The 14,900-nt window shown below is 40.2% G+C and overlaps 1 protein-coding gene across 2 annotated transcripts in view; it reads left to right on the top strand.

Moving 5' to 3' along the window:
- pde8a (phosphodiesterase 8A) overlaps positions 1 to 10,817 on the top strand; it is a 52,876-nt gene extending 42,059 nt beyond the window's left edge. For both annotated transcript variants that reach the window (XM_028575470.1, XM_028575479.1), the window contains 8 exons: positions 2,518 to 2,566; positions 2,691 to 2,826; positions 2,932 to 3,130; positions 5,898 to 6,115; positions 6,783 to 6,915; positions 7,848 to 8,012; positions 8,144 to 8,273; positions 8,683 to 10,817. In XM_028575470.1, the coding sequence (XP_028431271.1) occupies positions 2,518 to 2,566; positions 2,691 to 2,826; positions 2,932 to 3,130; positions 5,898 to 6,115; positions 6,783 to 6,915; positions 7,848 to 8,012; positions 8,144 to 8,273; positions 8,683 to 8,789 (1,137 nt within the window). In that variant the 3' untranslated portion in view covers positions 8,790 to 10,817. The remainder of the gene's footprint in view (positions 1 to 2,517; positions 2,567 to 2,690; positions 2,827 to 2,931; positions 3,131 to 5,897; positions 6,116 to 6,782; positions 6,916 to 7,847; positions 8,013 to 8,143; positions 8,274 to 8,682) is intronic.
- Positions 10,818 to 14,900: the final 4,083 nt, after the last annotated feature.

Genomic DNA, 14,900 nt, shown 5'->3' on the forward strand with positions numbered 1-14,900 from the left:
TGGAACCAGTATCTGTAGCCACTCTTGATAATCTGACTGAGGGGGTTCAGCCCTATGCAAAATAGCAGTGGGGACAGAAAATGACCTTGATATATGCCACACTTGATGTTAACTTGTGCGATTGGCTTTATGTTGGCCTCTATAGTTGTCTTCCACGGCGTCTTCCATTGAGTTATTGATAAAAGTTCTTAGTGTCTTGTTGATGTTATACAGCTCCAAGCATTTCAGTATCCATGAGTGCAGCATTGAGTCATAGGCTTTCTTGTAATCGATCCAGGCAGCGCACAGGTTAGTCTTTCTGTTCTTGCAATCTCGAGTGACTGCTCTGTCGACCAGTAACTGGTGTTTGGCTCACCTAATGTCTCTGCCAATTCCTATCTGTTTTCATGTATCGGGCCATATGTCTAATCATCTTCGCTGTCATGATGCCCGACTAATTAGAGGGAGTTGCTCCTTTAGAGGGTCCTTCATGATCAGGATTGTCCAGCATGCGTTAACCATTCTGGGTGGGTCCCATCTCTCAGCAGTGGGATTGCATGGAGTGCAGCCAGCTTCTTTAGCCAGTAGGTGTGGATGATGTTCTCGGTAGGGATTCACATCTTCTAGCAGACTTTCATTGGGTACTCTTTCTCTTAGCCTTGGTAATCGACCAGGTATCCAGCTTACTTATGATCATCTCTCTCAGGTCAACTGCCCTTGTGTTAAGCCTGTCTGCTCTGGGGCTTGGTACCCAACATCGGTCCTTGCATCCTGGCTCCCCCTTGCCGTAGCATCTTTGTTTTACCTCGTCAATCTCTAATTGTGATATTAGTCTGCGACTGCGGATATTAGAACACTGAACTAGTACTTGTTTCTTGGTTAGCTTAGATGTTGGGTTTCGAAGTATCCATTGGTCCAACAATTTTCTTCAAGTATCCCCTTTCACTGGATTCACTTGTGTAGTAGCATTCCAGTAGTTCCATTTTCTCCACCCTAGTCCACAAATGTCTTGCTAGCTATCCATCAGTAGTAACTGTCACCAGCTTCATTTAGCGATTTACCACACTGACAGTGAATATTCACATATCTTATGAGCCTCAAATCTTAGTGTGAAAGCCTTGGTTAACCCACTAAACAACAGCTTTTTGGCATTTTACTGTTTCTCTCTGTATGTGTTTTCCCCCAAAAGGGGGCAAGGCCTTGGCGATTGGCGCTTGATGACACAATGCCGGTGTGGTCTATTTTACAATTTGTTTTATCTGATAATGGCACTAGAAAAATGGGTAAGGGGGCAACAAAGTTATTACAGTTCACCCAGTGAATAACTTGAATGTCTGTACCAGATTTCATGCAATATTGAGACATTTCACTCAAAACCACAAATGCCAGCTGGCGCTAAAGAAAAGTCATGTGATCACCGTTGTCATTAGGATTCATTCTCTGGAGGGCATAAATTGCTGTACAACATTTCATGGCAATCTATCCAATAGTTCTTAAAATATTGATGTCTGGACAGTCAATTTAACCATCAAGTGTGGCTAAAAATAGTTTGATCAATCTTTACCTTCCCAATTTAATTTTCCAGCACAAAGTCTATTATCCACAGCGGATACAAATCACAGTCAAGAGCCGGATCATTATACTTCTAACCACTGAGAAGCAGTGTTTGATTATTTGGGTGACAAACTGTTATCCCACAGACGAGCCCCAATTGCTATCGCAGCATGCAGCACTGCCCAGAGGAAGACAAATGTCATAATGGAATAATTTACGGTAGATTATCTGACACATGTACATAAATTATCATGGTGCCGTTTCTGACAGAACTATTAAAGTTCATAAATATGGTAATGATTTTCTAAACTGCATATTGTTTTCATTAATGAGCTTAGCTTGGCTGCCTCATCCCTCCACTCACTTTGTCTGCTAGTGGTGGGGGGAACATGAGGTGTCTACATAACATTGCCTACAAAATATTGTGTCATAGCACAGATGAAAGAACACTTATAAAAGTGTTAATATGGAAAATCTGTGTCTTTGTTTTCTCTTATTTATTATAATGTTGTAATTTGTTACGCTCTTGCCTCAACTTGCCCGCAACTTTTTCAAAATGCAGCAACATTTAGTCACATTAACTTATGATAAACACAAATATTATTGTTCTCTTTACAGGGGAAATTATTTGAAAATGAGCTATTGAGATACTAGTCATGGTTTGAGGCTTTTAGGCCTCTTTAGAAATGTTAAAAACAAACTAATTTAGTTGGATGTAAACCTTAATCTTTCCATATACTCCTGGTGCTCTGAGGTGTTTAACACGTGTGTTTTTGTAATCTTATACATCTCGTTTTGTAGGTCAGTGAATCATTTGTGATAGTTGATAGACATGATGTGCAAGTCACAGCAACATAAATGGTCTCACCCAGCTTTCTTTACTCTGAAGTCCAAGCTGATATTTGTCCCCTTAATGATGCAGTCAGTTTGTTACACTTGCTACATCAGTCCCTGACACATTCTTTCTTTCTTTCTTGTTCACAGGATGGTTTACGCAGATTGTCAGGAAATGAATATATATTGGCCACAAAACGTAAGTTTACGTAAAGAATTCAAAAAATATGATATGAAATGCTGTGCTACGTTGTAGAGTTATATTTATTTTCCAGCTCTCTTTATCTGAATGCCTTCTTTTTTGGGTCTTCCTTTGCTCACAGAGCCCCACCATATCCCCAGTCACTTGACAACTCCTCTGTCTTTAAATGACATCCCACCTCGTATTGCCCAAACCATGGAGAACGAGGAGTCTTGGGACTTTGACATCGTCAACTTGGAGGCTGCAACCATGAGACGGTGAGGCAATAACCCAGTTAAGGGCTACCAGAGGAACTGTGTCTAATTTTTAAAAAGCTTTGGATGAGAGTTTATGTTAAAGTACCATACTGAATCCTTCCGCAGGCCTTTGACCTACTTGGGCATGAAGATCTTCTCCCGATTTGGGGTTTGCGAGTTCCTAAACTGCCCTGAGGCCACATTGCGCTCCTGGCTACAAGTGATTGAAGCTAACTACCACTCCAGTAACTCCTACCACAACTCTTCTCATGCAGCTGATGTCCTGCATGCAACGGCGTATTTTCTCTGCAAGGAGAGGGTCAAGGTAATTTAACAAATAAACTTGCTAAACATACAATTACTTTTTCTTTTTGAATTTTGCTGCTGGTCCATAGCGTAGGCTAAAGTCGCAGTTTGTTGATTAATATACATATTAAATTATAATATCATTTTTCAACAAAAATGTACTGGTTCCAGCTTTTGAAATGTGCCTTTCTTTGTCTTATGTTATACCAAATAAACATATTTAGGTTTTGGTCAATTTTCTGGACAAAACAAGAAAATTAAAGATGTCTCCTTGGGTTTCCAGGATGTAGTGATCTGTCTTATTTCGGTTAATTCATTAATTGAGAAAACTATTGACAAATTAATCGATAATGAAAATAATCGTTAGTTGCGTCTTTATTACCCACTAGTGCAGTGCCTGTTCAAAACATGCCTGTTTGGAATGGGTTGATTGCTTAGCCTCCTGTATTGCTGCTTGCAGCTTTCTCCAGAAATATTGTACTCCGAAATAACTTACAGAAGGCCCCCAAAAACACTTAATATACAACTGTAGGCCTATACTGCTGACTTACTGTGTACTTGTACTTCAGAGGAAAACATACATTTACCTGACAGAAAATGTTGCAGATTGAGATTCTACTCACTAAATACCACAATTAAAATAAAATGCATCCACTATCTAGCAGTTGAAAATCTCCACCTTGAAGTACGTTGTGCTGATGATGCCTCACTTTTTACTTTAACTAAACATTTGAAAGCAGGACTTGCACTGTGCAGTCACAGGCGGTTTTCTATGGCGAAAGTAAAGCGCCTTGTGAATATGTTTTTTTTTTTATAAAACTCACCTTTTATAAACGTTGCAGGTTCAATTGGTCGCGGTTCAGCTGCGGCTCATGTGGAGATTCAACGTGTCCGCTTAGCTGTTATTTATTGAAATATATGAATAAAGTGGCAGTGTAAGCTCTGTTGTTACAGTTTTTATAGTGTGATCGGTGTGATACCAATCCTAATAATAATTCCCAACAAGCGACATATTACATTTCCCTGCTTTTTTTCTGTGTTTGGTTTGTCAGTATGCTACAAAAATACTCACTTCTATGCATGCCTTTTTGTATTATCTTTAAAGCCACACTGCCCATGCATCAAAGTCAATGCAACGTACAAAAAAACTAATTCTCCCTAAATTATTGAATGTTCTGTATATGTTTGATTTGAAAGAAAAACAAGGTGACCGTACTGGTAGTTCATGATTAGATGTGAAACGACATGGATGGTCCTCAAAGTCAACATATTGATTTTAGCATTAGTGTGTGTTAAAGGCTGCCATCCTTTAGTTTCAGAGATGGGAAGTAACAAAGTATTTGTACTTTGTTACTTCCCATCTCAAACAACAAATATTTCGTTACTGTACTCAGGTAGATTTTTCAGATATTTTAACTTTACTATTTATTTTTGTGCCGACTTTTTACTTTTAGTCCTTACTTTTTTAACACAATTATCGGTACTTTCTACTCCTTACAATTTACAAAATTGGTTCGTTACTTTAGTTTCAAATAATTTCAGTGGAGTTACCGTCATTATTTTTCGCGTCATCAATACCGAATTCATCTAATGGGAATATACGTTGCACTTGACGCACCACTAGAATGACTCGACAGATTCGACGGCATTCATTCGCGGCAAATCATAGTGGCTTGATGGCGGTAACGTTAGCACATAGTAGTATGGACGGCGACATGATTGAAAGTGAAGAAAACTGAGATCCCAGAGATTCGGCAGACAAGCAGCAAGACATTCCCAATCATCCTTGGCCTTACTTTTTAACACAAGTATCTGTACTTCTACTTGAGTACGGGAAGTATTGCCATCTCTGTTTAGTTTACAAGTGTTCGCCACAGCTTTGCTGTTGGGTCCAAACAGCTAAAGTATCTAGATGTTGGGATTTTAATACTATGAAGTGCAGCTCTCGGCTCAGAGTGTCAGCGTCCCGTCTGATTCTGTGTTATTGAAGAGAGTTGTGGTTTCAGCCCAAGTGTGTCAGTGGCCCAGTAACTAGTTGAGGCTGTGCGCTAGCTAAGCTGATTACCAAACTGTCTATTTCTGATCTCAGTGGAGTGATCTTTTATTGGCTTAGCTAGTAAACTGTGATGTTACATCACCCAAGGTTAATGAATCCCTGGAAATTTACAGACCGGTTAGTAGGTCTGTTGTGTTGTAAATTATTTTAGAAACTTTACTTTTTACTTTACTTTTTCTATACTTTTTAATTCATTTTCTTTTGAATTAATTCTATTATTCATTATTTCTGTTAATATTAGTCAATATTTGAAAAGGACAACTTCATAGGAAGGTTCAAACTTACATTTAGAAAAACTAGTGTTCTACACACATTCAACAACATGAATTCTCTGTATTTGCTCCATCTAGCTCTTCATTATAGCTGTAAAATTGCTTACATAAAGTATATGTGTAAATATGCACATTTTACATCGGATGCATGTGTTTGGCATCTTGGGAAAGCTTAGGATCCCTTGTAGATGCAGCTAAATTAAGGTGAAATGTTATTATCCTAATAATAAATCATGACTATCTTTCACAATGTAGAGCTACTTCTTGGTTCAACCTGCAGGCTAAACTGGATGCAGGTCATATCTGTGTTGATAGCGGGATGTGACATGTCTCGTGAATGCAGTATAAGGTTATACTGTGCTAGCTCTTGGCCCATTTCATCATTCAGAACTATAGACCAAGGTGATAATATACCAGACTTTTCCTTGCCCAACAATCTCTCCAATCTGCCCCAACAGCAAAGTTTAGATCCCATTGATGAGGTGGCTGCCCTGATTGCGGCAACTGTGCACGACGTGGACCACCCAGGCCGCACCAACAGCTTCCTGTGCAATGCAGGAAGTGAGCTGGCCATCCTCTACAATGACACCGCCGTGCTAGAGAGCCACCATGCAGCACTGGCCTTCCAGATCACTACAAGAGATGATAAGTGCAACATCTTCAAAAACATTGAAAGGTAGGAGAGTCATTACGCAAGGAATAGGTCATTTAGCCATTCTGCTAAACTACTGAAGTTTAGTGGCTCTAGAAGTATGTAGCTACAAGTCAATACGAAGACCTCAAGTGCTCTAATCCAACCGGCAATCAAATAAGTGTGTGTATACAAGATCGATATTTACCTCAGTATCTCCAAAAGAGCTACTCTAACGGATCCAAGGGCTGTACTATTCCTTTAATTTAATACGTATGTGCTGATGAAAGCAACACTCTGTGTGTGTGCGTGTGTGTGTGTGTGTGTGCGTGTGTGTGCGTGTGTGTGCGTGTGTGTGTGTGTGTGTGTGTGTGTGTGTGTGTGTGTGTGTGTGTGTTTAGTGTGTACAGCGGCAGGGTAGTAATGTGATTTGAGTCCCAAAGCAGAATGGCTCACATGTGCTGGTCCCCTCTGAGGGGAAAGGTGAACAAAGCATCCATTCATCGCCACTGTCACTGCAGTCAGAAGGGGAAAACTGTTCACACGGGTTTCCATGCTTTTACCACACTGTCATCTCACTCGCTCTGTTTTCTCGTTTTCTCCTCTCCCTTCCTCCCCTCCTTTCATCTGATCTCTCTCTCTCTCTCTCTCTCTCTCTCTCTCTCTCTCTCTCTCTCTCTCTCTCTCTCTCTCTCTCTCTCTCTCTCTCTAGGAATGAATATCGAACACTACGACAGGCCATCATTGATATGGTGCTCGCAACTGAGATGACCAAACACTTTGAACATGTCAACAAATTTGTCAACAGCATCAACAAGCCACTGGCTGCTCTGGAGGAGAATGGGGTGAGATTAAAAATGCTGAAACACTTTTTCGCATTTTCTTTTTTTAATATTTCATACCTTTGTAGAAATTCTAATTTTAGCATTTCTTTCTAAATAGATCAGTGTTGTGTGTCACAGCAGGAAAGACACTGGAGCATTCAGGCACTAGATAAACTAATCTCATTCTGTCACACACTGTCGAAGAATCATTCTCAGTCAAGCAGTATGCAAGCAACAATAGTTTTAGACCTTGAGAGATGATGATACTGGTTCAGAGGACTTGTAACCTGTTGTTGCCTGGGCACAGATATCTTTGTGGGGAGAGAATTTTACAACTTGGTACGATATTTCTCATCTGTATGTGGAATGCTCAACACAGACATTTAAAAGTTGTCTTGCCCTTTAAAGGCAGGAATCATCCGAATAAATTATTTGATGCCGATACGAGGCGATTCTTCACTGAGTTATAATACGGAGTACAGCTTTCAGAACATTCAAAACATTGTGGTTTGGAGTTTAAATTTAGTTGATTAAAAAAAAAAAAAGCTCTTTGGCCTTTGTTTCACATAATTAATTTAGTTAACCTTGAGACTTAAATAAAACCGAGACCTCACTCATCTCTGTACTTCAGCTTAACATACTTGTCAGTGAATCCAATCTTGAAACATACAGAAGGCTGCAAATCATCTGACTGCACAAACCATGCTGTACTCTTTTACATGTTAGTGTTACAAGAGCTCATAATGAACACGTGCTGAATACAGACTCTCCTTCTCCATAAAGAAAACCTTTATCAGCTGTCAGTGCCATATTTCATCGTCCCGGGTTGGTTTATGAACAGACACAGTCAGTTATTTTTAAACACGTTCAGCTACAAGGGGCTATCTATTGTCACAAATACGTATAATTTCAGTTGTCTTTGTGCTAATGGTCTGCTTCTGTTTTATTTTTAGGGAAACAATGATGAGGAATCTGTCAAAAGCATTCTGACATCCCCAGAGAATCGCATCCTCGTCAAGCGGATGCTGATTAAGTGTGCAGACATCTCCAATCCATGCAGGCCTCAAGAGCTCTGTATAGAATGGGCCGGACGCATCTCAGAGGAGTATTTTGCACAGGTAATTAGAAAAAAAATAACACAGTGTTGATGGTGTGGGGATATGGATCCGACAGGATTTTCTTTTGTTTCTTTTGTAATTAATGTATTTAATGTACGTGATGATCACTTGTGCTGTCTTCTCTGGTGCAGACGGATGAGGAGAAGAGACAAGGTCTACCAGTGGTTATGCCTGTGTTTGACAGAAACACGTGTAGCATCCCAAAGTCCCAGATTTCCTTCATAGACTACTTCATTACGGACATGTTTGATGCATGGGATGGTAAGACTGCACAGCATGATGCAAACACGAGAGCTACAGCATTAGTTGTTTCTTAGTTGATCTATTTTTTTCAGCAGAGAATCTGATTGAGATCAAGTTTCTTTAAAAGAGACCAGTGTACAACAGTAGCATAGACAAACGCACAATAACACACACAGTTGACAATTATCTTATCACTAAAGAAGACGATTATAAATGGCATGAATATAATGTTTAGAAATCTTCAAAAGGAATGAGAAACGTCCCTATGTTGTTAAATATGGCTATCAAATTAGCTAATGTCATCATCAGAAAGGGATTAAACTACTTTCATAAAAATGTATTAATGAGGTAGTGGCATTGAAGAGTCATTAAAAACAAACTGTTAAAATCTGATATGGAGCTTCAACTTCTTTTGTTGTCTCTCCAGCTTTTGCAGACCTCCCCAATCTTATGCAGCACTTGGACAACAACTTCAAGTACTGGAAAGGCCTGGATGACAGGAAGCTGCACAGCCTGCGACCGCCTCCAGAGTAGGTGCTGCAGTGTTTGGCCCTTGGACTCTGCAGTCCAGGGCAGCCCTCCTCTCTCCTGCTGGGGCGTCTCTCTCCCTGCCAGGCCAGCCAGCCAAAAGGCCTCCTCGCCTTCACTCTCTTGCTTCTGTAGCACGCCGAGCGTCCACATGTCCGTCCATACAGAAACCACAGAAGGACTTCCTGACAGACAGTTGCAGCAATAACATTGCTGGCTTTACAACCCTGTCAGATGAGAACTGTGACAAACCGACACGGACAGCATCCTTATGAACTTCTCGTGCCTCTCAGGCATTCGCAGTGTAGCTGGTCAACTGACATGACTGAGAGAGGGTTCTAACAGGCCTCCTGGCAAAGCATCCGTCCCCTAATTACCACGTGGGCGCTGCCTGTGAAGTTGCTGTTTGAGTAAAAACTGCTTGTTTACTGAAAGAGCGAGCAACACTGGAGGAGTGGGTGGAAGTGTGGCCTGGATATGAAGTTGTCCAATCCATGTCAGGCCATATAATCACCTTTGACCTCCATCCTTGTGCTCGCAGCAAGCCAGGACCGCTCATTCTGCCCCTGGAGGCCACACCATGAAAGAACACTCCACTGCTTGTTTTGATTTTTTTTTTTTTTTTTTTTTTTTTTTTTGTGTGCAAAATTTTCATGTGTATTTCAAAAACCCATCCAAGTTGACACGTAACTGTCATAACAGACATGGGGGGATGCTTACTTTTTGGGTCAGGGAATGGATCTTTACTTTAGGCCACTGCTGAGACAAAAACCTCAACATCATGATCATAGGTAACTAAATACAGATGATTTGGTATGTTAATTTTTCTTAGATGTTCCATATTTTCTATATTAAAATTCATAAATGAATTAGTTGATGAATAAGAACAAAATTAATTTCAAAAAGAGAGAGAAAAGCCAAAGCTGATGAAGACAAAAAAAAAAATAATCATATAAAGCATTACCATATTAAACATTTTTATTTTCTTATCAAAAGTACAGTACCAGTTTGAATGAACACTTTTGTATTGCACTGTAAACAATATTAGAAATGTCTACGTCTCAGTGATTTGTCCAGGGATGGGATGTTGCATTGTAGAATAAGCTGTTATTGTTGATCATCGTGTGTGTGTGTGTGTGTGTGTGTGTGTGTGTGTGTGTGTGTGTGTGTGTGTGTGTGTGTGTGTGTGTGTGTGTGCGCGCGTGTGTGTGCACGTACACGGACGTGTGTGGGTGTTTTCATTGATGCAACAATCCCTTACTCTTGGTTTAATGCTGTAAACCGCTTGACATTTAACAACAGCAGAAATATGTGAAAACATTTTGGACTTGAAATTTTTTTCTCCCAGACATGTTTGTATCTGGTTTATCCTACTGAAAAGACTGCCTTATTTTATACAATATTTATACAGTACATCCCACTGTGCAACTGCAACGGACATCTGGAGTTTTTATTATAACATAGTCAGAAGGTTATGTTCCAGTAAATCTCAATATTTTTATAGACAATGAATTTTACACTGGATTTGCAGCAAATGAGATCAACCATTATAGCTATCTGAATACCTGTGAATTGGAAGGTCACACAGAGCATGTATACAGAGAACTAAATGGTTAAGAAGGATGTGGATCGCAGAGTTGTCTATCACTGTCTTTAAGCAGTCTCCTAGAGGCCAGCTTGCATTGATTTTTGATCAAACATCATTCTATTTTGGCCACTTGTCCAACAACCTTATGCACAGACCCAGGGAACAGCTTTTTGTTTAAGGCTGGTTTCAGATTAGGATATTAATATATGTTAAAGATTGTTGCTTATTAAGAATATTTCCTCTTTAAACAGTATATAAATGCCATAACAGCTAAGCAAATGATGGTTAATAAGATGTATTGACCCCATTTATCTTTGTTTCTCTCTTATGACAGAATTGTACACGCAATCAGGGGATTTGTTTGTTCCTTCTGATTCACGTCTTGGTCTGAAGGCACGGGAAAAAAATTAGAAACTATTCAATGAAAAATAAAATAATGTCAATTATAAGTTTGCAGTGTATTTCCTGGAATGATTCAACATCTGTCCTTGACTTACTTATGTCATTTGTCTTTTTTTCTCTCATTATTTATTAGCCTACACTATGACTTTGACTGAGTCTGTCCAGCTATCTAACTACCTATTTAAGTCACTTGGTTAACTTTTAACTAGCTTATTTGTTTCGAGCAATAAGAAAATATGAAGTTTGAATTGAAGGTTCCGTTTTTTGAATGGAGGCAAGAGATTCATGAGCAAACTATGGTGGCTGGCTTTTGACACCTACTGTACCTACTTTAAAAAGGACAATAGAAAACAAAATAAAACTAATTTTCTTTCACTAAGATGGCAGATTGGACAAATCTGCTTTTTTTCTCTTCTTCCAGAATGATAGAATACCAGCTCTCAACTGGGGTCGGAACAAGTACAAACAACCTTGTTCATCTCTTCTGGGTCACTCCTCATTTATCATTTAAAAAAAAAAATGTGGTTGATTAGGAAATGATTGTGGTCTTGGTTAAAAGAAGACAATGCTGGCTGTTAACAGGAAATGGGAAATAAACAATAGTCTCCCATGTCTAAATCACTTTGTTGGCCCATCTACAGTATCTACTGCAACCTCCTCCCTTCAGGGTTTTGTGATGCTAAAGTTGACATTATTCAACTTCCAAATTTGTTCCTAGCAAACAAGAGTCAATCATTCACCCTGCTGATAGAGGTCCTTGTCAGCTTAACATAGATTGTTTTAAACATTTTTTAAAGCATTTTTCCATGCAGTGCAAAAGATGTGTCTGAAGACAGCTTTCTATTCAACACAAAATGCCCCACATTCAGCCTGGTAAAAAAGGATGTGATGTAACAGTTTTGATGTTGGTAATAGATAAATATTGAGCCAAGCGATTACAAACTTAACACAATCTGTGAGAGTTACAGTTTTTAGTCTAGTTGTGTAATCTTGTACAGATATAATACCACAAATTCTTATATTTCTGAAGACATTGCATTGGTACTTTTGGCGGCGTGGTCAGGGTTAATCATTTTCTAAAATTTCATAATGTCAGACATTGAATGCCTGTCTTGATAAAGCTTGATGGACTGGAGGATAACACAGCGACATGGGATGTCTGGAGCTGTGGTGTACTTTCGTTGAGACTTGGCTTGATCCAGGAGTGCTGCTGCTATTCGGGGGGACTCTTTTTCTGTGTGCTGATCTGGTGGCTACATTCTGCTTTATGATGAATCATACACAAGTTGAAGGGATAACATTTCACTGGAATTTTACCTCGTACGATTTCATGTACTGCTGCACCTCCACCTTTGTCCCCTCCCAGACTATTCGTGTGGTCCCTAATCAGAAGCCCTGGTTCAAAGCAGACATAAGCATGAAGATCAGGAGCTGGTGTGCAGCTTTTAAATCACAACACACTGGAGTGTAATCATGCCCAATATGAGTCCATCAGAGCTGCTTAGCGGACATACTCCCAGAGACTTGAGAGCTGCTACAGGGACAATATCACAAGAAGTATGTGGCAGGGAATATACTCCATCTCAAACTACAGGACTAACTCCAGCAGGGCAGAAGTCTACGATTCCATTCTACCAGACACACTGAACAGTTTCTATGCCAGTTTTGAGAGAACAGCGACACCCCCTTAAAGTCCTTCTGCCACCCTGAGGAGACTGTACTCCAGAGGTGCATCTCATGTCTCTTATTTGATAGCTCCTTGGTCCTTGGTTCCTGAACCGGAAGTTGGTCTGTCCCTCCTTGGTTAAGGCCGTTTCAGCTGAAGGGGTTGCTAACTCTGTGATTTTCTTGCATCTCTCCAGTGCTTCCTCGTGGGATAGACTAATACATGAGGAAAGGGGGGCAAGTGGAGGAATCAGGGATGCAATTTAAGGGAATGTGAGACGCACCTTAAGGATCTGACACACCAACCCGAACGACAACGCCAATAATCGAGTTGGTGTGTCAGCGCCTTTAGGTGTCACACACACAGGTCATCAGGGCCCTTAAGCAAGTGCCAAAGTGGCACCGAGAGTCTTCAAGGCCTGTGCTGAACAGCTGGCAGAGGTATGCGCTGCCTTTTTTAACACCTTCCTCATGCAGGAAACATTTTTTAAATCGTCCGTCAGTATCGGTTCCTAAAACCTTACACACCACTAAAATGAACTACGTTAGGGCTGTGGCACTCACACCATGAGCCATGAAGTGTCTGGAGAAGTTGATCCTCCACTCCATCAATTCTGTGGTTACGGACACTGTGGACCCTCTGCAGTTTGCTTACTGCCCCAACAGGTCAGTGGACGACGTGGTGGCCCTGCCACTTCACTCCATATTAGAACACTTGGACACTAACAGCACATGTGCATGCCTGCTCTTCCTGGACTACAGATCTGCCTTTAACACTAAGACCAGTGAAGCTGACTGGAAAATTGGCAGACCTGGGAGTTCCAACACCCACCCGAAAGTGGATCCTGGACTTTCTGGTAGACAGACCACAGGTGGTGAGGGTGGGGAAACAAGGTCTCTGCTAAGCTCACAGTCAGCACAGGAACCCCACAGGGCTGCTGCCTCAGCCCCAAACTCTTTTCCCTGTACAAATATGACTGTGTCTCCACCAAGGACAATAACATAATCATTAAGTATGCGGATGATACAATGATCCTTGGAAGGGATGGATGAATCACTATATAGGGAGTTAGTCCACAAAATCACCGTCTATGGGGAGGACAACGACCTGGTCCTTAACAAAGACAAAACAAAAGAAGTGATTCTGGACTTTAGGAGGAAGGCCTTTGCTCTGCAACCTCTTACCATCACCTCTACACAGTTAAAAGTTCCTTGGCCTTCATATCTCTGAAGACCTGATCTGTGCCAAAACAACTGTGACAACAGTGAAAAAAGCACAAAAGGGGTTGTACTTCATTACGGTAGTACAACAGATAGACAGCTAAAGAAGGCCGGGCTTAGTTGTCAGCCCCTCACCCAGGCATACAGAGGACTCGTTGAAAGCATCCTCACAGGGGAATCACTGTGTGGTTTGGAAACACCACTCTGGCTAAGAGGAAATTTCTTCAACGGGTCATCAAGACTGCAGAGAGGATTATCGGCTCCAACCTCCCCTCCATTGATAAATTTTACATGCAGTGCTACAGAAGGAAAGCCTAGCGCATCGTCAAAAACAAACATCTTCCAGTCTATGCTATGTTCAGGTGAAAGGTCTCAGGCTACAACCTGAGAAACCACAGGCCAGAGAGCATCTCGACCCGCAAGGCCTGCTGTCAGACTCGTTGCACAGGACATTAAAGTGGGAAGGACATATCACACCGCACACCTACAATAACAGCTGTGAAAAAATAATAATGTGTGTGTAATGTAATGTGTACAATAAGATAAATGTGAAAACATCCCAGGTGCAATAATGTATATATTCACAAGGCGTCTTTTATCATAACAACGTTTTTCTGTGTGCAATAACAATGTGAAAAACCTCAGGTGCAATAATAATATGTATATTCATATTTTTTAAGTAGATTTTATACAGTGTATGTTTCCGGTGCACTTTTGCAATTATACTTTTATCTTTCATTTTGTATTTATTTATTTATATAGCTTTATATTATATATGTATTTGTTATTGTATTTCTTCTTATATTTTTTGTAGAGCAGACTCTAAGAGCAAAGCACAACAATTCCGATGTACCTGTGCAAATGGCAATAAACATCTTTTTTATTCTATGTGACAAAAAAAATAGATAGAGGAAGTTGGTGTACTATCCATGACAAAGTTTGATATGTTGTTGTATTATTTGATAATTATCAGAATGTTGTCCAATCAAACCAATGATCATCGACCTGTACAGTCTGTGCCATGAACTCAGGAAAATGAGGGCCTTGCTTATTTGGATTTTTCTACGCTTAATCATACTTAGCCTTAAATAAATTCTGAGTCAATCTTTTTTTCTATTTATGTACATTTATAATGTTGATAATGTACCTGTTACACTTACATATTATATTGTGTTATTATTGTTATCATCCATGGTTACATAAGATGAAAACAGCTCAACTTCCGCCAAGTCAGACTTTGC

This window comes from Perca flavescens, chromosome 1 (genome assembly GCF_004354835.1).
Source record: "Perca flavescens isolate YP-PL-M2 chromosome 1, PFLA_1.0, whole genome shotgun sequence".
Taxonomy (NCBI): Eukaryota; Metazoa; Chordata; class Actinopteri; order Perciformes; family Percidae; genus Perca; species Perca flavescens.